This window comes from Alligator mississippiensis, chromosome 13, assembly GCF_030867095.1.
Source record: "Alligator mississippiensis isolate rAllMis1 chromosome 13, rAllMis1, whole genome shotgun sequence".
NCBI classification, from domain to species: domain Eukaryota; kingdom Metazoa; phylum Chordata; order Crocodylia; family Alligatoridae; genus Alligator; species Alligator mississippiensis.
In genome coordinates, this window is record NC_081836.1 from 6,568,519 (window position 1) to 6,592,681 (window position 24,163).

The following is a 24,163-nucleotide window of genomic DNA, read 5'->3' on the forward strand; positions in this document are numbered from 1 at the left end:
CAAAATGGCATGGGGGTACCTGCCCCAGCTGCTATACCCTGTCAAAAGGATTTTTTTCTCTCTTCAAAATCCTAATATTACTACTTCACAGAACCAAAAGCTATAGATATGACAGAAAACATGTGGCAGTGGTAACTGGAAAGAGAGTTTGCATGATCCTGTGGCAAGGAAAGAGGACAGGAAATCAGGAGCCCTGGACTCTATTCTTGCCTTGGCAATGAACAGCTGTTTGACCTTAAACAAACTAGATCCCCTCCGTTTCCCCACCCATCTTTGGCTTCAGTCTATTTTCAAACTCTTCTGGGCATGGACAGTCTCTTCTCTGTGGTATCTAGTACAACAAGGCTTTGATTGCAGCTGGAGCCTCTAGATATTACCTAGATTTTAATTATGCACAAAACATTACATTAAGGGAACATTATTCATGTTGTACAGTCAAACACCGAAATGTTAGGAAATGCTAAAGTTAAAAGTCACGCGCAACCCCAATTTAGCCCTCTTGTGCATATGCTTTCTGGTGCAGTCTTCAATTACACGAACACATATTTTTATACTGTCCCATTCACTGAATAGAATGACTCACTGAATGAACTGCTATCTGGTATCTTCTTATTCTCATTATTCACCGTCTCTCCGTGCCTTATTTACTCAACATTATTCAAATCCTGCTCTGAGGATGGAATCATTAATTTCCTTGCGGGCTTTTGTATGATGCTTTGTAGATTTGTATCCAAGTGCTTCACAAGCATGAAATTAATGCATCTATACAAAATCCCTGCGAGGCACAGGCTTGATGTTATTTTATAGCTGGGGAACTGAAGCACAACTCCCATTGGCTTCACTTGCAGTTGCGAGTAGCCGGTACTTCTGCAAATTAAACCCCAGAGCATTGAGTTGAGCACTCAGGAAATAAAAGGAAAAGCTAATTAGTGACCCACTGAACTTTGATTTGGGTGACTTGTCCAGGATCACATAGGAACTTTGTGGCTTAGGGGCAGGATACAATCCTGTTCTCCATGACAGGACCCACTACGAGACTTTTCCTTCTCTTCCTGCAGTCCCAGGCCTCATTCGCTGTGCTATACTACACACTATAGTGCACTATACAACAATAAATGAGGCTAGGGTCCGATAATCTCCTTCACGACACAACCCTGATTCATCCCCAATGCAGGCCCACTGTGGCCATGGCTGGGGGAGAGATCTGGGCACGTAACTGAAGACTGTGTTGTAACATATGCACGAAGAAGCTGAACCTGGATGATGTTAATCATGTACTTCATGTAATTTTGTGCATAAATTTCCTAGGTTTAAAAAAAAAGGGGGGGGGGGGGGGGAAATCCAGAAATTCCATCGCGTGGCATCATACCGAGATGCACAAGGCATCTGTTGGCATGCAGCCTTTAAAACCACCGTACAGACCTTGTCACCAGATGTCACGGTACACGATGGCAATAGCATGTTGTCACCCTTTGCATGCACCAGCACTGATGCGGCATCCACTGACAGCAGAGAAATAGGTCAAGATCCTGGGCTGCCACTGCAGACAGCAGGGGCCAGCATATTACCTGCCGTCATTCTCCTTTCATGAATCTCCCTCAAGCTTGACCATGCCCGTCTCATGCTTTTCAATCTGTCCCATTTTGGATCTTTCCCTCAGTTTGTTTGCATCTTGTTCTCTTTGTCTGCCCAACCCGTCTCACACTGGGACCTCTGCCTCCGTGCGCAAGAGGGACCTGCACTGAGGATCCACTGGGTCACACAGTGCTTCATTTGACTCAGATTGGCCCAGTTACTTATAAATCTCCCAAACGTTAAAGCGTTTGCAATAAAACAGTCCACGTCAGCTATCAGACTAGTTTATCATCATAGGGTGTGCTGTAAGAATCCCACCTATATTCCTTAAATGCTCCGCAACATTAGCAATCTGTGATTTGAACATATAAACCATTTGAGGCATGGCGAAAAGCATGAGTACGTGGCAGGGAGTTATACCACACATCAGCTGCTCCATGGGGACTACTTCTATACATGCTCTTACCCCATGGTAAATGGAAGCTGAACTGCAGCAACTTACTTGTCCTTCCTTCACTGATGTCTAGGCTCTCATGGTTTGACTTCCACTTACCACACGATGCATTACCATGCAGCAGCCAATGTGCACAGTTCCACCCCGCTTTACCCTGCAGTAATTTTTTTCTACGTTCATACTTTCGTGCACATTTGATAAGGATGAGGAATGGATCCGAATTATAAATGGCTGAAGATCAGGCCCATTTCATTACTTTTCAGGGTGACACTACATTATTTACCAAACTTTTTGTGGCCACATGCTGCTTTTTCATTTAACTGTGCCCCACTATACTTCAACGTTATGGAAACTGGGAAAAAATAACACCTCACATCAATACAACTACACTGTAACCTCTCCAACAACCTATGTTTTATTTTGCTTTATTTTCCTCCATTTGCATATCCCTTCTCTCTCCTGCTTTTCCATTTTTTCCTCTCATGCACCCTTTAGAAGTTCATTGTATACCAGAGATAACAGGAACTCCAGTCTGAGAAGACCGTTGGGACATGCCATGAATATACACATCTACGAAGTGAAGGTCAGAAGACTTGAGTTCAAGCACCAAATTCAGCAGAACAAAATAACCATTTGCTTTTCATACTGTGATCAATTATTCAACTAACTTACTACTGCACACTAAAACATGGTTTGTCACCACCCAAACCTCTTATAAAGATTAATTTTCTTATATATTTCATTTCAGACTATTCCTAGTGTTCTGCAGGCAGTTTTATGGATAAATGGTATGTTGTTACTCCAGGAACGTACTCTGAAATGGCTAACCCATCCATTTCCCTCAAACTAAACTCTCATATTCACCAGGCTCTCCACATTACTAAACCAGATTGTGGGGTTGATAGATGCATGCGAAACCTGATTGGTGACAGCAATGAAAAAGGTTCTCTATTGAATGTGCAATAGATGGATAGTGAAAAATACTTTACATCAATGCAATGTGACATTACACATGCTCTAGCTGAGTGGTGAAACCAATTGCAAAGTCTATTTTATACATACATATACATATATACACACAAAACATTTCCCGTGGACAATATCACAATGCAATAAAATACCCTTCAAATTTACAAAATTCGGACAAACTATTTGAAATAGACAACTATTTTCAAATGCAGGTACCTAGAATAGGGTAATTAATCCAGATTTGGTGGCCTTTCAGGGATGACACAAAAGACTAGTTAATCTTTGCCTCCGAGAACAATGAAAGGGTAAAAGGGATAGCCTTCTTGTCACTGGTAGGTTGGCAGAATATTAGAATATGCTATTTCTGCTGGGCTGTTGTAGGATTAATTGGGTGTCAGGACATCTGAAGCTGCGTGTAGACATCTTTTTATTATTTCAGTTGAAATAAAAATATTCAAGGCACTTTAATACAGTGGCCAGATTTCCAGAGATGCTCAACTTTTGTATGTCCTGAAGATTTCAATGACTGTTGTAGCTCCTCCGTTTTTTTCACGCAGATGCTTACATAGGGATTTAGGAACCAACTATAGGCCCACAGGTTGGAGATTTTCCCGGGAAGCTACTAGCTCATTTCTACTTACAGTTTTTCTATGAACTATGCCTCTCTCTACCAATTGGAAACCAGAACAAAATTTGGACACCATTAAAACTCCCTAGGGAAGTAGCTCTACCCAAACTGGGATTTTCCAAAGCTTCTAGGGTTTTGTATAGGCACACAAACACCTTATCACAAGCATGTAAAAGGTATCCACTTACACCTGTAAGCTACACTGCTATAAATGCCCATGTACACACTCTTCGCCCGTGGCAAATCAGAAGCATCTTGCCCCTCAATGAACGTAAAGAAACCCTTACTTGACCACAGGATAAGACTGCACAAAAGGGGTAGTTGCCACACCATAGCTGACGTACTTGACTTTCAAATCTCAATCTACCTCTGGTAACTTGGTTACATGCCCAAGTCAAAAATGGTTCTCTAAACAGACAAGGTTCCTTGGGTGAACTTGATATCTTTTATTAGACCAACCCAAATGGTTGGAGAATAGTTATTAAGCAAGTTTTCGAGTTCAAAAACCCTTCGTCAAGCTAAGGAAGTTTCAGCAGTTGGTGTGTGCTCTTCCTGGATGGAAACAGAGACACTTAGGAAAATTACCCCAAATTAAGGTCTTGGCTATAAATAGGCAAAATCATGAGAGTGACAGCTTGAAGTATAACCACGGAGTAAAGTGCCTCATGGCAGCCACACGTAAGTGAGCAGATTGTGTTCATTTGCCATCTGAAAATTTTGAGGAAAATCCATCTGGGAGTAAAATACTCCACAGTGGAGGAAAGTTGGGGGGGGAGGGGAGGGGGGCGAGGGATTTACATCAATATTAGTGCCTTTTTTTCTATTTAAATTATTGCAACATTTCAGTGGCCAAAAGTTAATGTTTATGGTCCAATGGTATGAATTTCAAGTGGACTATTTAAACTGCAGCGAGCTTCTCTATGAACACAATCACTTTTAATTAAAAGCAGCCTTAACGCCATTTTGTTTCCTTTGGAATAAGTGTGTATCACGGGGGCTGGAATGTAGCTAAGCCATCCACTTGAAAAGTTCATTCAAATCAAATTCCCCAAGAACCCACACGTACACAAGCCTGTAAAAACATGCTCCCAATTTCCAATGAATAGAGAAACATAATGCACAGGAGCAGTTTTCATGTGGCTCATTTTTCTGAGGTGAAGGCAAACTGCAACTCTACTAATCTATCTGGGACTTGATGAAGGCGTTAGCATTGCCACTGTGAGGATATCACGCAGTCTCCTAACCACTTAGTAATGTAGGGAGGCAGATGCGGCATTGTGAGATCCTAGCATCAAGAACTGCTGGAGCGCAGGGTTGCTCAAAACTATTTACATGGCATATATAAACCACGGCCCACAGGAGAAACAATTGGTTTAATTTGACCGCGTTCAGGACTATTTTCAAAGGTGTGGGCCAGCTGCAACTCCCTCCGAGTTAAATAGGAGCTGCAAGCACTCATCTCCCCTGAAGAACAGTCTAACAACTTATACATGCCCTTAAATAGGAATTGTGTTGATAAAGGACAAGCTAGAAGGATCTTGGATAGAAATCCCAGGTCATTTGTTGTTGACTCACTGTGCAACCTTGCCAAAGTCACTCGACTTTCCTGCACCACTGGCTGCCCATAAGGTGACTGGGTGAAAACACGAGCTGCCACCAACAACCAGGTGCTGCCGCTAACCTGACTCGTGTGTGGTAACTGAAATATGAAATGGAAAGGAAAATACACAATAGATATGGGAAAGGCATGAAAATGTTAAACCATCCGAATGAAAGCTTGAGAATCAATATAAAATTTTACAGCACAACCGAAAAGGAATTCTAAAAGAAAAATAAGGTTCATCTCTATATACAATTTAACTACAAGATATTCAGTATAGCTTTGTTCCTTACTTTGAAAAAGGGGCTGAAGACTGTTTGCCCAACATTTTCAGTTATTTGTTCTTAGTGACATGGAACGGACAAAGGACCCAGGCATTAAGAGAATAAAGCCCTCTCTACATTTTAGAGGCATAGGCAATTAACTGGTTAATTGTGCAATTACCTTAAGATCAGCTAGATGTGCAAAGCAGCTATCACACCACAAAAAACTCCAACCAGCTATACAGTTAGACCTTGAAAAGGTGTATTAATTTTATAGCTGGTTGTTATTGAACTTTAATTTGCACGTGTAGCATGGTTTCCCCCCCATGGCTAGGATACCTATCAACTGCTGGGCTCCCAGGTGCGAGGGTGCACCATGCTTAGCTGGAGCTGGGAGGTCCAGAACACCCAACACCAGCAGCTGCTGACTCAGGGTCCTAGCAGCACAGGGGCCCAGTCCTGCAGCTAGTCCCAGCAGCCAAGGGGCAGTTGTCACAATCCCCCAGGCTCAGGGGTGCATGAAAACCTTTTCCCCCTTGTACTATGTCATGCATAAATCTGGTTTCTGAAATATGTCAGAGTGAGAGCAGCCCGAGAGAAGGATTCAGTCGCAGAAGGCAGCAAACGACACAGGCACTAGATTTTTCTACCACAATGTAAACCAGTAACAGAAAGGGCGCTTGCCTCTGAGGCAATTTCAATGCTGGATCCGACCACTGAATAGGCTCATGAGGGTCCCAAACTGTGGTAGATGATATACAGTAGACTGACACCGCCAAGCAGGCATCTAATGGTCACAAGTTGAAGTTGGTGAAAATGCAAGTAGAACTTGACATGGTGATTGAAGTATGAACAGATCTATCTGTGCACACCATGCAACGATGACATTACCAACTTAATATCTGAGATACAGGATGTTTTCTAAACTTGCTTCACACTTGATGTGTCCATGCAACTATACTGTTGCAATTATTACAAAATGTTTTCATTCAGCCAAAATAGCCAATTTAACTGACAGTTGTTCTAAAATTTGCAGTATGCTACTTTATGTAAATTAAGATAATTATACGTTTGGCTAATGGTATCCACACTAACCATGCACCTCTGTCTCAATCTAATGTCTAGACCACACTAGGTATCAAACTACAGCAATTATTACACCACAGTAAGAAAAAAAAATCCCTTAAAAGTACCTGGGATGTACTGGCTTGGTGGCACAATTTATTTGTAGCATGCTGATGAGAATAAAAACAACGATCAGGAACAAAACTGATGCATCACTGATGTGTATCCTCAGCACAGTTATCCCCAATCATCACTGCAATTAAGTGGTTAGAGTGGCTCATATACTGCTGAATGGAACAGCTCAAATACTTTGCATGTGTAAAGTCTGTAACAGTTTATCGTGCGCTTTATGACTCTTGGAGCTGATTCCTATAGGATACTGCTGTTTGGACAATATAAGGGAAATACTTGTAGCAACGAATCTACTTCCACAAAATAAAATAAACATGTAATTTTTGCTTGCGTATCTCATTCAAATGAACACGACTATCTATTTGAATAGGCAAACGTGCGTTGGTGTTGGCTCTCTCTCACCAGCCACTGGCAAGCTAGCGTGCACAGTGAAAGAAACCATGGGATATCATCACATGCCATCTTGTGCTGTTTCCATCCACCAAAAAGTATCAATTAGCTTTTTCCTTCAGGGCTAGTGGTAGGATGTTCCAATAGGTGTATTAACTTCCTACAGTTTCAGTATGATCCATGACATGATCATTTAAAATTACTTAAATGTCACACCAGCATGAACAGGCTTTAAGATACAAAAACACCACTATGGAAGGATTTTATTTGGATGGTCAGGTGTGTCATAGTTCCTCCTTGTTTTGGAACATTATGTTCTAAACAAAAAGAATAAAAATAACCTGTCCTACAAGACTTAAAATGCACTTGGATTTTAAATTAGTTCAATGAGCTAGAAATATCAATCAGAGCATAAAATGTACGTAGACCAAGTATTTTATGACACTCTTACAGCTAGTCAATCATTACACGATACTTTTAACTATTGCTTTTGAATCTGTAGCTATATTGTTAAATTGATTGTTAATAGCACTTACATAAGTAATTATTAAAAAACAAAACACAGTAAGACAGAATTTATTCACATTTGCTTTGATAAGTTGCATGTAATTATCTAAAGGATGCAAGCACACTTAATTCCCTCTAGATGTACATTGTTGTTCCTCATAGTCCACGTTTAGATACAAAAGGCAAGTTTTCCACCAGTTTTTAAAAAGTTTACTTTATTGGTTACAGTTATATAAAATGTATCACAGTAGTCCCATCTAGCTGGTCATTAAGTGCTTGCAAGAGCGTAGGGTTTTTTTAATACATTGGATGAATTCTCAATGTTCATTTCATGCCAGAGTGAAAAAGAGAACACCTCTCTTCATTTGCTTACCTGCACTTAAAACATCTCCGAGAAGTCTACAATGTTCAAAAGCAAGGACAACCCCATTTGTATGTCAAACTGTAATTTTTAATGTTTTAATTAGAATAGTCTTTATATCACTCTCCAACAAAAGAACAATATAACTAACAGCAAACTTTAATACAAGAACACTCTCCAGATTAACAACCCAAAATAAAAACAAAAATGAAATTAATGTAAAATGTAAATCACATATATAATACAATTGAAGTGTCCAAAACAATTTAAATAATTTTAAATATTTTATTTTTTAAACTTGCTACAAATGCTTTATACAATATTTCAACATAAAGTCCCCATAACAGAAATGTAACAAAATGGGAATGATAGTGAAAGTGAAAGTTAAAGTGGCACAAATTCACCAAACAAGTATTAAACTACAAATTTTAAGAGGTAGATTACTTTTTAAGTCAAGGAAAAACAAAACAAAAAAAGAGGGGCAAGGGGGTGCATAATGATACTAGCCACTTTCCATGAACTCAGTCATTAAACCTGAAGGCTATATAAATGCATGACAAATTGTTTTTCCATGAAAAAAAAAATGTTTATGATCTGTAGGTCAATGTGTTGCTTTCAGTTACTAGAAAATGATGCATAAGATCTTTTACAGTAATTATATATTTAACTTGCAAACTGTACATGTACATAGCCCCATTTCTGGCCTATTTATTAATAAAATGGTATCCACTTCTATAATATTCACAAATTGGTGCCAGTATTTTGTTGCCATGGGAGGTTATTTGCATGTATAAAAGGAGATGGGGAAATTCATAAAATGTCCAAATCTGTTTTTTCCCCCATGTTTATGTTGGCCAATTAAAAATGGGGAGAGGATGGCAAGAAAAAGTAAATGCTGTCAGCCTAGGTCCTTCTCTACTTGAAGCATTTAAAAGAAAAGCTTCAAGAGACTCAACACATGACAAAAATACTTTGAGTGCAGCAATATTAGTTGTCCCTGAATCTACGCTGAATCACTAATAAAACAGGGAACCTGCTCCGCAAAGTTGAAATTGAACTTCTGTGTGTGTGCCTTTCATGAAGGTATGGACTAAACGAGCAATCTGAGCTAGCAGGGAGGTCAATGGCAGCCAATTCTGTTTAGTCTAACCCATTTTGTTTCTTTTTTTTAGTACCCTTTTCTTTTCTGTGAGTCATCCGGTAGCCCAGCATGTGTCAGGCACCAAAGAAGAAAACGTATGCCTGGCACTAAATGTTAGCAAGAAGCCTGCAGGCAATCAGCTGCATTTTATGATTGTGAGTCAGCTTCAGCTGGTTTCGCAAGCTTGGTGTATTTCACATCCATTGTCGTAGTGCTTATCTTAAGTGGAGCATGCAACAGCTCTACCTTGTCATTTAGGGATTTTTGTTTTGTTTTTACAGGAGGTTCCTAGAAAATAAGAAACAAAAACTGAAGATAAATGACAAAAATAATAAACTGTCTGTGAAAGGGATATGCTTACAAAGGGAAAACAAAACAAACTGAAGGGTGAAAAACAGACTTGAACACAATTTCAGAGTGAAGCAGATGGTTTGGAAATGCTTCTTAAGTTAAAATTTCCTGGGAAAGACAGAAATGTCGGTATGAAGAACAGAATCAGAGTCTGCCCACTAGTACCTGAGGGTCAACTAGTGCATCAAGCAGGGAGGATACACAGAACCCTTGATTCTTGGCATATATACCAACGGTGAATATTAGGGTTGTGCGAAGCTTCGGGTAGCGATTCGATTCGGAGGAGATTCGGCCCAATTCAGTGGCCAAATCTCCGAATCCGAATCAAATCAGGGACCAATTTAAAGGTCCGAATCAATTCAAAGCTCTCCGAATCTTTGGAAAAGCTTTGGTGATTCGGGCAGTCCGCGGTGGATGCAGCAGGGAGCTGCAGCTGACTCAGAACTGGTAAGTACTAGGGGTGGGGGAGGGACCATGGGGGGGGGCCCCTGCCAGCCCCCCCCATGGCTGCCCCCGCCTGCCCTAGCTCAGTACTTTAAAGAAAAGTCCTGGGGCTCACCAGGTGCTGCTGGGTGGGGGGGATCCCCACTGCCCCCCACTGCATGGGGGGCTCTGGCATGAGCCCCCCCACTCCCTCCCTAGCCCCCCCCCCGAGGTGCCCCACCTGGGCCAGCTCTGACCCTTTAAGAAAAAAAAAAGCTGAGAAAAGCCCCAAGACTCACCGCTCCTGGAGTGGCCTTGGGGGCTCGTGCACAGCCCCCCACGTGGCACGGAGCAGTGGGGCACAGTGGGGGTCGCCCCCTGCTGGCAGGAGCCATGAGTTCAGAGGGTTTTTTTCAGTTTGTTTTTTTCTTAAAGGGCCAGAGCTGGCCTGTGCAGGACACCTTGGGGGGGGGGGGAAGAGGGAGGGGGTCAGAGGGCTCATGCAGGGCCCCCGTTCCAGCGTGAGGCAGTGGGGAGCAGCAGGGATCGCCCCCTGCCCAGCAGCACCTGGTAATCTGAGGCTTTTAATTTTTATTTACTTATTTATGTATGCATACAAGTGCCGAATCAGATTCAGCTGAATCGAATCGGGACAGTGATTCGAGTCACTGAACCGAACCACTGCCCCCCGAATCCGCCAAATTCAAATTGAATACTAGCCGCTTCACACAGGCCTAGTGAATATGCAAAATCTAGTGTTAGGAATTCAGAAGAAATACTCCCACAAGATACCAATTGTCCCTTTTTAGCAAAACCATTCATAAGACTAGCCCAGAACGTATGCTGCAATGGGGAACGTGAGCGATTGGTGCTTTCCAAGTTGGGGGGGGGGGGGGTGTCAGGTCGTCGGCTCCACAGCGGCCCATTCCCAAGCCAGCGGTGAAACCGGAAGTGCGCTTCTCCTGGCACTTCCGGTTTTGCGGCTGGAGCTTCCAGGGGGTGCATGTGCACCCCCTATACATCGCCAATGATGGGGAACATACCCTATTTGAGACATAATGTCAAAGCTCTCCTTCAGTAACTCCTTGTTCCCTTCAGAAACATGAAACACCTTAAGTATTTACAATAATTTACAGAGGATCACTTTGCACTGCAGCTTAAATCGTTCATCTTGATGCAAAGATGTGTGCCTCTAGGTCCAAATTCCTCTCATCTCCACTATAGTGTCTCATGAAAAATCTTTGGCTAGTAAAAACAGTCTGTTACAGACAGCACTATAAGAAAGCAACTAATTTAGAGGCAAGTAATAGAGACATTAAAGTACTGGGATAATTAGGGCTGGTTGATTTCTCTTGTTCTTTGAAGACTTTGAATATATTATTTGTCTAAAAATTCAAACCTTTTCTTGCTTCAATTTCTTTCTTTCTTGTGTACGTGCATATCCTTGTTATTCTTTTATGGTTCAAAAGAACTGCCATCTACTTCCCTTATAACCCACAGACCCGTGCTGAAACCTCTTTTTCCAAACAAAATATTTCCTTAAAACTGCATTGGAAGGTATTTAAATCACAAGCACTGTACTGTAATCAGGGGAAAAAAGGCAACTCTGCTACCACTAAGTCTTGGAATAGTTTATTTGGATAGGAAAGAAATAAGACTCAGTAGCTTATTTGTCCATCACATTTGAGTTTTGAAATACCCAGAGAAAGCAACTTTGCTATTGGAAATCCTTGTTAACTTTTGCAAAGATATATTAGTGATTCAGGAGTCAACAGGACAACTTTTAATGGGATTCCAACTTCCAAAATACTGAAGTATGCTTCAAACTCTTCTGGTGATCAAGAAAGCAGGTTTGCTCAAATTGAAACTAGTATATCACCTTAATTCCAAGCCTCAAATTTCCATTTAAGATAGTGTACCAGATTTTTGACAAAGGGGAGCATTCACATATATTATCTGATAAGCTGTATTTGACCACGTTATCCCTAATCAAAATGTATGACACTTTCAATCTCTCTCAATTCTTTGAAAAAATCCTTTTTTTAACTGTTCCCTGCTTAAATGCTTTACTGTCGTTTTCTCAAACTGTTTGCTTGCAAACAGGTAAACAGGAGAACATAATGAATGGTTCCAGAAAGGTTTCATAGCTTATTAAACCTGAAGTGACTTTTACTCTGCATAATCTCTAAAAAAACAAACAAAACAAAACCCAAACCCCCCCCCAACTCCTCCCCACCCTGCCAGAAAATAACAAACCACTACTAAATCAAATTTAAAAGAAAGCTCTTTGGCCATATAAATGCAATGAGAATTTTTGGTTGAAGATCAAACTCCCTCTCTCTGCATAAGCTTTTGGATACACTCAAGTTAAATATGGAAACTCAGCAGCTTTGAGGCAGAGCACTCCGGGGACTGACTGGCATTAAAGGATGAGGACACCGAGCCCTCCAGTACAATAGGTATCCCAAGAGGTGGGGAGGGAAGCAGAATAGAGTATGATGGGATGTTGGAGGACCTAGCAAACCCGTCACACTTTTTAGAGCACTTCAAAGATGTTGCTCATTTTCTGAGGATCGTTTTTGAAGCACTACTTCAGCTTATGAACATCTGTCCGCTGTCTGGAGTGCTCCAAATGCTACGTCTCTGCAGAGTCTGAGAGAACTAGTTAACATAGTTTAATAAATGAATGCATAGCAAGTATGTAATTATTGGCCAAACTATCTGTATTACCCTTCACATTAGGCACAGAAGACTTGCAGAGATCATCCACACTATTAGGTCAATGGATGAGAAAGAACCCTGACATACATATTTAATCCAGAATTTTTCATGTATAATTGCATATGGGATGTTAAAGCAAGGTCCTATCTCAAATGACATACAAACTTTGTTTTAATTTAATTAGCCCTCACACTGACTGGTTTCCCCCCCCAGGATTTCCGTTTCAGTTTGCAATTCAACCTCTTTCTTCAGATGACGTTCATGGCACGACGTGAACAAATGCATAAAGCATGTACAACATACTCAGCCTGACTGAACTGCTAACCATGCTGCAAGTTTTGTAAAATTTGAGATAAACTTGAAAAAGAGCTGGAGAGAACCCCGGGTATAAAACATGTTCCTCTTTTAGTCAAACTGAGTGAAGAGCTTACCTGAAGTCTTTTAGTTCTTGTTTTGCACTTTCATCTCTCTTGCTTTCTATTGTGTCTGCATTAGCTGCCTGCTGTAAGCTCCGAGTGACAGGTCCTCCAATCCTCTCCCTATATTTTACACTGAACCTGTCTGCCTTCTTCTTGCTTGCCACAGCAGACTTATTTGGCAAAACGGCTTTATTCCTCTGTAGTCTTACATGCAACTTCCGAGACGCTTTGCTCGAGATTCCAGAACTGTTCTTAGCTACCGCTTTAGTTTTTTTCCCTTCAGCATGAGTCATTTTGGACACTCTCATGGGGCTGGAGTTCCTTAATGAAGATGATGAATTTGGCTTTTTCGATCTAAGCGGCGATATGAATTTTACATTTTGCTTGGATTTGAAAGATGCAGAGGGCAACTGAATCTGCGTGGGCCCCGAGGTTCGTGCTCTCGTTTTTCCCAAATGAGCCTGCATACTCTGCATTTTGATTTCGGCGTCTGCTGTTCGCCTACGCTGGTTGTTGCCTTTATCACTGCTTGCAAGTGATGAGGAACTTCCAGCTTTTTTTGATGAGCTTTTTTTCGAGGATGGGGAGACGGGTTTTTTGGGGCAACTATACGATGCGTGTTTGTTCAAACTTCCAATGTAAGTGAACTCTCTATTACAGTATGGGCAGATGTGAGAGTCCGACTCGGATGCGCTATTTTTCAAGTCGGCCTTCTGTTGTGCAGATTTCTTTTTTTGCAAGATTGCTTTCTGGACAAGCTGATTTTTCTTCTTCAATGCGCTTAATTTTAGTTTACTAGAGGACATTTTGCTAATTTCAACATTGAAATTAAGTCTCTTAGGTTGTCCCATTCGCCTGAAAGCGTTCTTTCCAGTGCCAGCTATAACTACCACACCATTTTTAGGCTGAACAGTCTGTTTCAGCGGTACTGGATTTTTTTTGGGTGTATATCTCTTTTTATCGCTGGCAGAGGCACATGCCAAGATGTGTTTGTGTAATTCAGGCATGTTATCAACACTTTTCCCACATTTTGTACAACGAATGGCAGTAGTGAAGGTCTGTGGGATATTGTGGGTTGTGAAATTTGTAGCAGTGGTGCCAATACCCATAGGATTTCGGTGGTGATACTGAAATGGAGGTGGCTTAAAACTCGGATAGTGCTGATTGAGGCCCATACGGACATCTGGGTCTTTTGACTTTACTCCAGAAGCCATTATTTTTATGGTTGTATAAAGCTCTTCAGAGGAGTCATTTAGGTCTTCATCCTCCTCCTCTTTAGAGAGTTCTAAGGAATCTTCTGGTAGACTTTGCATATGTTCGATATTCGCTTTAGTAGGATCTGTAAAATTCTGGGGTCTAAGGGTGCCACTTTCAAATTCGTGATGTGTACATTCTTTATCCGGATGGAGATCTCGTTGATGCTGTTGCAAATTGCATAAAAAAGCAAATTCCTTTTTACATACTGAGCAAACAAAGATATTTCCTACCCCATGAAGCAAAAAGCGATGCTCTGACAAGTCCATTTTATCTCTAAACAGCTGTACACAGAATTCACATTTGAAGGGCCATTCTTCAGCATGGACAGATAAATGCTTAGTTAGGTCTTTAATAGAAAGAAAGGGTGAATCACAAACATTGCACACAAAGCTTTTATTGAATGTTTCTTGAACTACACCTGCTTCACTTGAAGTCTGTGGATCTTCTCTTGGTTTCTCATGTTCACTCTCCATTTCTTCTTGCTTAAAAGCTATAATGGGCAGGGGGGTTTCTAGATTATCAGCAGGGGAAACAACAGAAGAAACTACTGAGAGAGGAGGAGGAGAAGGAGATGAAGTGGATGAGGAGGAAGAAAAGGAGGAGGAAGGTGATGACGAGGAGGAGGAGTGCGAAGAGGAAGAAGAGGAAGATGAGGAGGAGGAAGAGGAGGAGGACGACGAGGAGGAAGAAGAGGAGGAGGAGGAAGAAGAGGAGGAGGAAGAGGAGGACGAGGAGGGAGAGGAGGAGGGAGAGGAGGAGGAGAGTGTAGGAGGACCAGGTGAAACAGCAGAAGTGAGAGGTTCAACAGAAGGTGCAGGGGATGGAGAGGGGGATACTGTGGGTGAAAGGACTGGAAGTGGGGACTGTGTTGTAGCATTTGAAAGTGGTGATGGGCAAGGAGTGTGAGTGACACTGGCAGAGGCATCTGAAAGGGGTAAAGGAACAGTGGGAAGGAGTGGAGGGGGTGATGTAGCAACTGTTAAAACAGGGGGACAAGGTGGTGGGGAAGGAGGATTTGTTGGAGTTAGGAGAGGGGGCAGCTGGCATGAGGATGATGCAGAAGACATCTGAGGCAAAGGTGAAGTACAGGAACTAAGTGAATGAGCCTCAACAGAAGGCGCAGACAGACTAAGCTCAGTGTCGGGCTCTGGTTGTAGTTCTGTCGATTTACACGGACTGAGGGTCCTATTCAAATCTGGTGCGTTTTCCGCAGCTGCATCCATCCCGTTATATTCGTTCAGTAGAACTTTTTCCAACATGCACGTCGTCGGTTTCTTCTTAATACTACTACATGCTGGCTGCACCAGATTATTTTCTTTATAGTCTCTAACTTCGGTGTCACTGCAAGGTTTCTTATGCACACTTAAATCTAATACAGATTCCCAAGGAACCTGGTTCTTACTTTTGACATCAGACCTTTGCTTTACACCACTGGACAAATCTAATGGCTGCTGGTTGCACACATTACCAAAGGTAGGAGGGCCTGCCCATTCCTTAGATATTTTGTAGTCTTCAAAGCAAAGAGGGCTCATGGTTTCTTTTTCCTCCCTTCCAGTCAAGCTCCATGCAGGCGAGTTGCTGTGGCTTTCTAACTTTGGCATCTTTGAACCTAGAACTGTATCATTCCACACAGTTTTCCCATCACCCGGTTTGCCAAAGTCCCGAAGGGCTGGACTGTGCTGCGGAGAACTAGGAGGAGAGCTGGTTCTTCTCTTAAACCTACTAGAAACTGGAGGCAAAATGGGTGAAGATGCAGCAGGTCCTAATTTAGGGATTTCAGTTGATGGAGTTATCTTATTACCATCCTGTGTCTGAAGCAGTTGTTTTAATTTAGATGACAAATACACACTTTTTTCTTTGTGAAAAGGTAAACTCTCAGCTGTTGAAATGCTAAGAGGAAGATTTAATGAACCTGATGGCGTTACAGGTTCTGGATCTACTTCCGTTTTTATTTTTGGTATAAGAGGAGGACTAGCTGTTCTTCTCTTCTTTGATTCATTGCTTCCACTGCTTGAGGGCTCCTTGGGAAGATCATTCACATGCACCTGCGTAACCTTTACATTTTGAGAAATTTCCACTGTGACTGGAGTAATTAAACAATTTAATCCATACAACTCTGCCGAGTTGGATTCCATCTCAATCACATCACAATTGCTAGTGCTGCTATTGGACTGAATTTTACCATCAATATAGTAGTTTAAATTTTCAGAAATATTGCTGGAAATATCCATAATGTATACATCGTCTGCTTCACCTTCTTCTTCTAACTCTGTATTTGCTATATACACATTCTGGGCTGGTTGGGCCTGCTCTGTTTGAAGTTGTGGTTCTTCAATAAAGTATCCTTTTCTCCTGACACCTTTGGGAATAAGATGACGTTCATGAACCCTACGCTGGTGCCTACGCATGTTGGTGTGAGTTCCAAAAACCTTTTTACAATATTTGCAAGGATGCAATTCTTTGGGTTCCTTGTTCTCTTCCACAAAAGCACAATTTGACATTTCTTGGGAGACCTTCTCAGGATCCAAGATTGCAGAGTCTTGTGCAAGATTAGAAACATTTAGTTCATCTTTTAGACCATCATCTACAAGTATTTGGTTATCAGCAATATTCTCTGACTGCTGCGAGGAAGCTAACGTTAAGAATGGTTTCCTTTTTGGCCCTGCCTCATGACGCCGCTCATGCCTTCGCCGGTTAATCTGAGTACCAAAGGCTTTCCCACAGTATCGGCATTTGAAAGCATGATGGACAGTAGATATGTGGATATGCATGTGACGTTCAAGTCCTTGCTTTGTTGTAAATTTCCTCTCGCAATGCTGACAGGGAAACATGAAGGTTTCCTGGAGGTCACCATTGGATTCGCCTCTTACTTTAGGAATTTTCACAACAGGCGTTTTTTTTGGAGAGCTTTCTGGAGAGTCTTCTGACATACTTCTTTGCTCTTCCGGAGAGTCCAACTTCTCTTCGCACAGGAGAGACTCTTTTCCACCACTTCCGATGGACATAGCGGCATCTTCCATCTCCTCTTCATCTTCGTCGTCCTCATCTTCCTCCTCCTCTTCCTCCAAATCGTCTGATGTAATAGCTTCTGATTTCTCTTCAGACATGATTTGTTGCTCACTTGTAAGACTGGGGATCACCAGTTTTGGAAGTGCATCTTGATTTACCATCTCCTGAATCACAGCTGTTTGTTCCAATGAAAGCACAGCAGAAACAGAAGGCTTTTCATCTTCCTCTTTATGGCCTAACAAAGTCAGCAGAGAAAAACAATAGTTAGTTTACTAATTCACAGTATTTAGTTCCTTTCTTCTATTCTTTACCCTCACACAAGATATTTAACATGCACAATTCCTGGAACATTACTCATTCTAGTCATATGATGTAGTCTAGAACAAAACTGTATTCCGTTTCTTTTTCTGGACTTTTACTTGGCAAAATGTAGGGGGTTCCTTTCATCCAAATACACTAAGGAAATATGAAATCCTGTGACAGCCACACCTATTCCAAGAAACACACTACTTGCTTTTGGTTTAATTTCATTTTGAAATGTTGTATGTTCTGTTCTGTTCAAAAGTCTTGGATTAAATTCAATTAACTTTTCTTATCGCTTTTTAATGAAGGGAAGCAAAACAATAAGCAGAAGTTTTGCTCTTCAGACCTCAGCACAGATTACACCAACATTAAAGAGTCTGGAAAATTAGTTTGAAAGGTTATTTTTCAAATATTTTTACCCAAAGCTATTTGGATTTTTGTTTGACCTTGAATGATATAAAACCCCAGTCTGGGTTTTTGCTTTTAAAAACACAGTGTAATGCTTTTCTCATTAAACCAATTTTCCATTTCCTAGCTTCTGGTTCCCAATTAGACGTAAAATAGACTTTTGAATCAAACAACACAGACTCCTCTTGCTAATGTAAACTGTCTCCGAAAGCACACGTGCATGCCAGTTTCATAGATTCATATTCATAGATGTTAGGGTCAGAAGGGACCTCAATAGATCATCGAGTCCGACCCCCTGCATAGGCAGGAAAGAGTGCTGGGTCTAGATGACCCCAGCTAGACGCTCATCTAACCTCCTCTTGAAGACCCCCAGGGGAGGGGAGAGCACCACCTCCCTTGGGAGCCCGTTCCAGGCCTTGGCCACTCGAACTGTGAAGAAGTTCTTCCTAATGTCCAATCTAAATCTGCTCTCTGCTAGCTTGTGGCCATTGTTTCTTGTAACCTCCGGGGGTGCCTTGGTGAATAAATACTCACCAATTCCCTTCTGTGCCCCCGTGATGAACTTAAGGGCAGCCACAAGGTCGCCTCTCAACCTTCTCTTGCGGAGGCTGAAAAGGTCCAGTTTCTCTAGTCTCTCCTCGTAGGGCTTGGTCTGCAGGCCCTTGACCATACGAGTGGCCCTTCTCTGGACCCTCTCCAGGTTATCCGCATCCTTGTTGAAGTGTGGCGCCCAGAATTGCACGCAGTACTCCAACTGCGGTCTGACCAGCGCCCGATAGAGGGGAAGTATCACCTCCCTGGACCTATTCGTCATGCATCTGCTGATGCACGATAAAGTGCCATTGGCTTTTTTGATGGCTTCGTCACACTGCCGGCTCACGTTCATCTTGGAGTCCACTAGGACTCCAAGATTCCTTTCCACTTCCGTGCCACCCAGCCGGTCATTCCCTAGGCTGTAGGTGTGCTGGACATTTTTCCTCCCTAGGTGCAGCACTTTGCATTTCTCCTTGTTGAACTGCATCCTGTTGTTTTCTGCCCACTTGTCCAGCCTATCCAGGTCTGCCTGCAGCTGTTCCCTGCCCTCCGGCGTGTCCACTTCTCCCCATAGCTTTGTGTCATCTGCAAACTTGGACAGAGTACATTTGACTCCCTCGTCCAAGTCGCTGATGAAGACATTAAAGAGTATCGGTCCAAGGACCGAGCCTTGCGGGACCCCACTGCCCACACCCTTCCAGGTCGAGACCGACCCATCCACCACGACTCTCTGGGTGCGACCCTCTAGCCAATTCGCCACCCACCGGACTGTGCAGTCATCCACATCACAGCCTCTTAGCTTGTTCACCAGTATGGGGTGGGATACCGTATCGAAGGCCTTCCTGAAGTCTAAGTGTATGACATCCACCCCTCCTCCTGTGTCCAGGCGTTTCGTAACCTGGTCATAGAAAGAGACCAGATTGGTCAGGCACGATCTGCCCGCCACAAACCCGTGCTGGTTTCCCCTCAGCATAATTTGCCCTGCCGGGCTCTCACAAACGTGAGCCTTGATAATTTCATCTACCTGCTTCCAGATGCAAGTATCATCCGCAGAACAACCGGCTGCTGACAAGTAGCGTGCTAACAAGTTATCCATAAAATTCCCCTTTTGCCACTTCCTGCAGGAGCTTGTCAGATGCACAGATTATTATTATTATTATTTTGGTGAGTGACAAGGGGAAATGGGATGAAAGGAACCTGAATGAAAGTTAGTAATTGCTGCCCTCACCACCTTCACTTATACCTCCCCCTGTTCCAGCAGTGCTAGGGAAGACAATCTTTACATTCCTGATATTTTTAAACTAAACCCCCCTCCCCCCAACAAAAACCCCAACAAACCACAAGTGGAAAAGAATCATACGAACCTTTAGGTATTTTAGTTGCACCAGAAAGTGAAAAAGGGCATAAAGCCAATTTTTTAAATAATCTTTGCAGGTTGCCATTTAGATAAATCATCCTTGGTGTTTGTGGCTAGTGTTTTATTCTGTTTGCATTATATTACATTTTACGTGTTGTACGTTAGCCCTAATGGCTAGACAAGACACCAGGGCAGGCAGCTGCTGCACAATGCAATTAATCTACCAGGATTCCAAAAGACTGAGTTGCATCGTTGTCCTGTTTCTAGGTCCTCTTCTATAAAATCCTATATTTGAAGGTACTAGATTTTGTTTAACTTCCATATTAAACTAAATGTTCTACATTGTGAGAGAGTTACAAACTCATGATAAATTCTTCTGAAAACAAACTGGATTAAATAAGCTACCTACCACTTTAATAGTTGCGCAAACAGTGTAAAACTACTTCTTGTCTTAACAGATAATAAATGCAATGAATTCCTTTAAAATATAAATAACAAAAATAAAGAAGTCAGATGCTTGAAATCTCTTACCGTCTTTAGAGTCCTTCATATCTATGGAAGTAAAATCTAAATCAGTCTTGTTCTGCTTTGTATCTGTTGCCTTCTTTCCTTTGTTTTTACCCTCTTGGGCTTTTTTCTTCCCTGAAAGAAAGAGGGAAAAAAAAGTGTATTGCTGCTCAGAAAAGTGTGCAAGAGAGTGAGTGTGTTCCCAGCCTCAAAAAATGGCACATAATTGATTTAAAAAAAATATCTAAAACTAAAACCAACATTCAGAGAATGAATAAAGCATATGCAAAAAAGCACTAAAGGGCAAAGCACAGAATGAAGAAAGAGAAAAAGGTAAAAAATGACATATCCAGCTTCATTTGATACCATGTCAATTACTGTCAATTGATAAAGCAGTAAGTGAGGGGCTAGAAGAAAATTAAATGAAAAGCAATGCTACAATGAGCTCTCCAGTAACAGAAGATTAAAATAACTTTTTTCTTTGACAACACAAACTCAGAGGACAGAAGTAATTGAGTTTATATAAGTAACTCTCTTAGATCCAGTTACATGACACTTTCACTGGGATACCTAGATATCACTACCATACAAGGAATATAAAATTGCCTCAAATATTAATGCTTTACATCAATCTGGGGGCACTCAAGTGAGGATCGACAGGTCTCTCATTCTGCATCCTGTATGCTTCTATGTAGATTTTTTTAAATTAACGAATTTGTAGATGTAGGGAAGATATCAAAAGCAAAAACTGCATAGGTATTACAAAGAACCCCCCCCCCCCCCATATGATCTTGAGGAACTACAGAAAAAGATATAGAATAAAACTTACATAAAGAGTGACAAAATCTGCAGAAGCAAAAATCATGTAATGAAGGGAATAGGTGATGGTTAGCAGAATTACAGACTTAGCAGTCTGTTGCAGACATAGTAGATGCTTAACATAAGCAGGAATAAATCAAATGACGACACAATGCCAAAAAATGCCAAAGAAACACCAAAACAGAATAAACTATTTATCCATATTGCATAAAACCTCTGAGCAGCACTCTGATAAATCTGACAAACCTAACGAGACAGGAAGGGGAAAAAAACCCAAAACAAACCCTTATTTCTAAAGTAAGACCTATCAAGGCAAGTGAAGACCTGAACACTGTCACTCTAGATGACAAGACAAATAATTCACTGTTCAAAAAAATAGCCCACGTGTGGCAACAAAAAACCCCAGAGAACTTCTCCCAGAAGAAAAATGCCAAGGAAAGCAAGACTCTAACGATGTGATTTTGGAAACTGCTGAATAAAAGGAAAACCCAAATATGGCATTATCCAAATTCTTATAGTCATTTAAGCCCGATACAGCATCTATGAAATGGCTCTGTGGTATGCACTCCAAATTTTTCTCCTTGTTTGCAAACATGGACTCTTGCCATGCACAAAATAATCAAAAGGGTAGGGATACTTGCAGTGTAGGGTAGAAACATGTTTTCCTTACGTCTTCATTCAGTATACATCCTTGACAGCCTCATACTTCTATATTACATTGTTCCCTTCAAGCATCTATACACCCAGGCATTGGAATGATGCCACCACTTCTCTGCTAGCCCTCTCAGACAAAAAAATAACACGCTGGCCTTCCTTTGGCCACTGAAACACAGGATTTAGAAATATATTCTGATACTCAAACAGTGGACTTACCTGGCGTGACATGGTCTGAATGTTATCTGAAGTTGTTCCTTTACTCCTTAAGGTATTTTGTACTTCTGCTAATGTTTTGTTACCTCTGAACAAACTTTAAGAAATGTGTTGTTACTGTAATTGTCAAAGGATGCTGCTATAGCATCACTCAAAGTCACCTTTCCATCACAAAAGAATAATTATTATTTTTATTTGGATCCCAAAATATCAATTTGTTTCTTTAAGAAGGATGGAGAAAATATGGATTCAAGTTTAATTTGTTCTCCAAACCTTTCTTAGTGCGCTTCAGATTTTTTTGAGTCACTCTTGTTTTTCTTTCACCTTACCAGTCTTCCGTCGCATTAAGAAATGACCTACGCAACCGAAACCAAGCACAGGTTTACACCTATGGGCTGTTCATTAATACAGTATATGCAATACTCCTTCTCTAAACCGAAGTCATATGTTTCATTACATTGTCCCAAACTGTAATATTTTGTCTCTATGGAATTTCCCTGCTCCTACGATCATGAGAGGAGCCACCAAAACCTGGGAAAGTGGGGCTGGAAAATGTCCAATGTTTCAGTGTGCTCTCTTATGTTCACAGACTGACTGAAATGAATTTAAGCACATCTCTGCCTGCCAACCTTGACAATTCAATACTACATCAGGTCATGATTCTCGCAACCTTTGCTGTTGTGTTAGAACTGCAGACTAAAGGACTCAAAGCTGGATACCATCAGCCATCTCTGCTAAGCCAGCTGTGATTCCTGTTAAAAGTTGACAGCAGCGTAGCTGATGCTCCTGTAGCTCTAGCACATGCATTAAAGAAAATGTCAAATTACAGTATTTAGAGAGGCCCAAACACTCAGCACAATAGGGTTAAAAAAAAAATCACTTTGTTCGTACATCCTCACGTGTTCCAATTTTTATACAACCTTTGGATAAAGCCTCCAAGTCTCTGAAGCAACTTTGGCATTGAGGCCTAATAACAGCCTAATAACAGCTCCTTGAAAACACCAGCAGAATGCTACAGCTCCCTCTCTCACTCCAGATCAAGTCAGGTTTGGAGTGATCTCTTGATTTACAGATGTGTTTACCAAGTGTTCTGGCACCCAACAGAGATATTCTACGATAACAAAAAGTGCTCTTAAAACCTGGAGTCTCTCAGGTCCTCACCTCTGTATCAAATGCATCAGTGGCTTCAGACTGCATTTTCCTTGGCTTACATCTTACTACAGGCTATTTGAGTGAGACAAATTACTGGGTGGACACTTTTAAACTTAGAGGGCTACATTTCAGCCTACTGCCAAACTGTTGTAAGAACTCTGAAATGGAAGCACAGACGTGTATTTTGGTAATTAAGCTGTTAGGTAAAATTATGTGGAAACCAGTCACAAGGAGTTTGCTCTTACTTTTATTATATGTTCAAATAATATAAACTTCACAAAACTGTCCCTTTACAGAAGAAAAAAAAAGAAAAAATGCAATCCCAAAACTATGATTCTGAATTGGGAAATCATCAATAGGAGAGTAGGCTTCATAAATGAATTTTAGCTACTTCCTCATCAGTTACTCTATGTCACTGAACTGCTTGTGATGTACTAAAAGTCCTCTTAGTTTCAGGGTGGAAAGAAGGTAATTTGGAAGTTCCCTGTTGACAGCCTCCTGCTTTAAAAAAAAGCCTAGTTGATACAGTTGGAAGTTTTTCAAGTTTGTGACCTTTAAACTTAAATACACTGGATGTGAAGATTCATCTAGTACTTAACTTGCCCTTGTGCTCAGAATAGCCAGCAAGATGATTTGCATGCACATATAATTTTAGATTTGTCAGATCAATTTCTGAAGAGGAATAAAAGATAATCAACCGCTTCTCTCAAGTTTTCCTCCGATGTAGAAACTAGCCTCATCTTGCCATCTCTTTCTGGTTCTTAATTCTTTTCTAAAGGTCAATTAGACTCTTCATGTTCAAGCAAGACAAACCTGAAGACTGCCATGCTTTGCCCACTACATTTCCAAGCAAAAGCAATACCTGCAACACTCAAAAAGACGGATACCAAGTGATTAGCCAATGATTTTTGTCCCTTAATATTCTTTCAATTACAGAGTTCAGGAGCC

The 24,163-nt window shown here is 41.4% G+C and overlaps 1 protein-coding gene across 3 annotated transcripts in view; it reads right to left on the reverse strand.

The window, feature by feature from the left end:
* PRDM2 (PR/SET domain 2) overlaps positions 1 to 24,163 on the reverse strand; it is a 109,662-nt gene that overhangs the window by 13,328 nt on the left and 72,171 nt on the right. For 2 of the 3 annotated variants that reach the window (XR_009456171.1, XM_059716258.1), the window contains exons 7-8: positions 20,399 to 20,509; positions 13,012 to 17,500 (exon numbers count right to left, since the gene is read on the reverse strand). Coding sequence is in view for 2 of the 3 variants with exons in the window: in XM_059716258.1 (XP_059572241.1) it covers positions 13,012 to 17,500; positions 20,399 to 20,509 (4,600 nt within the window). In the remaining variant the exon portion in view is untranslated. Of the gene's footprint in view, positions 1 to 7,781; positions 9,374 to 13,011; positions 17,501 to 20,398; positions 20,510 to 24,163 lie in introns of those variants that run through there. The other variant, XM_059716259.1, reaches the window with a different exon arrangement.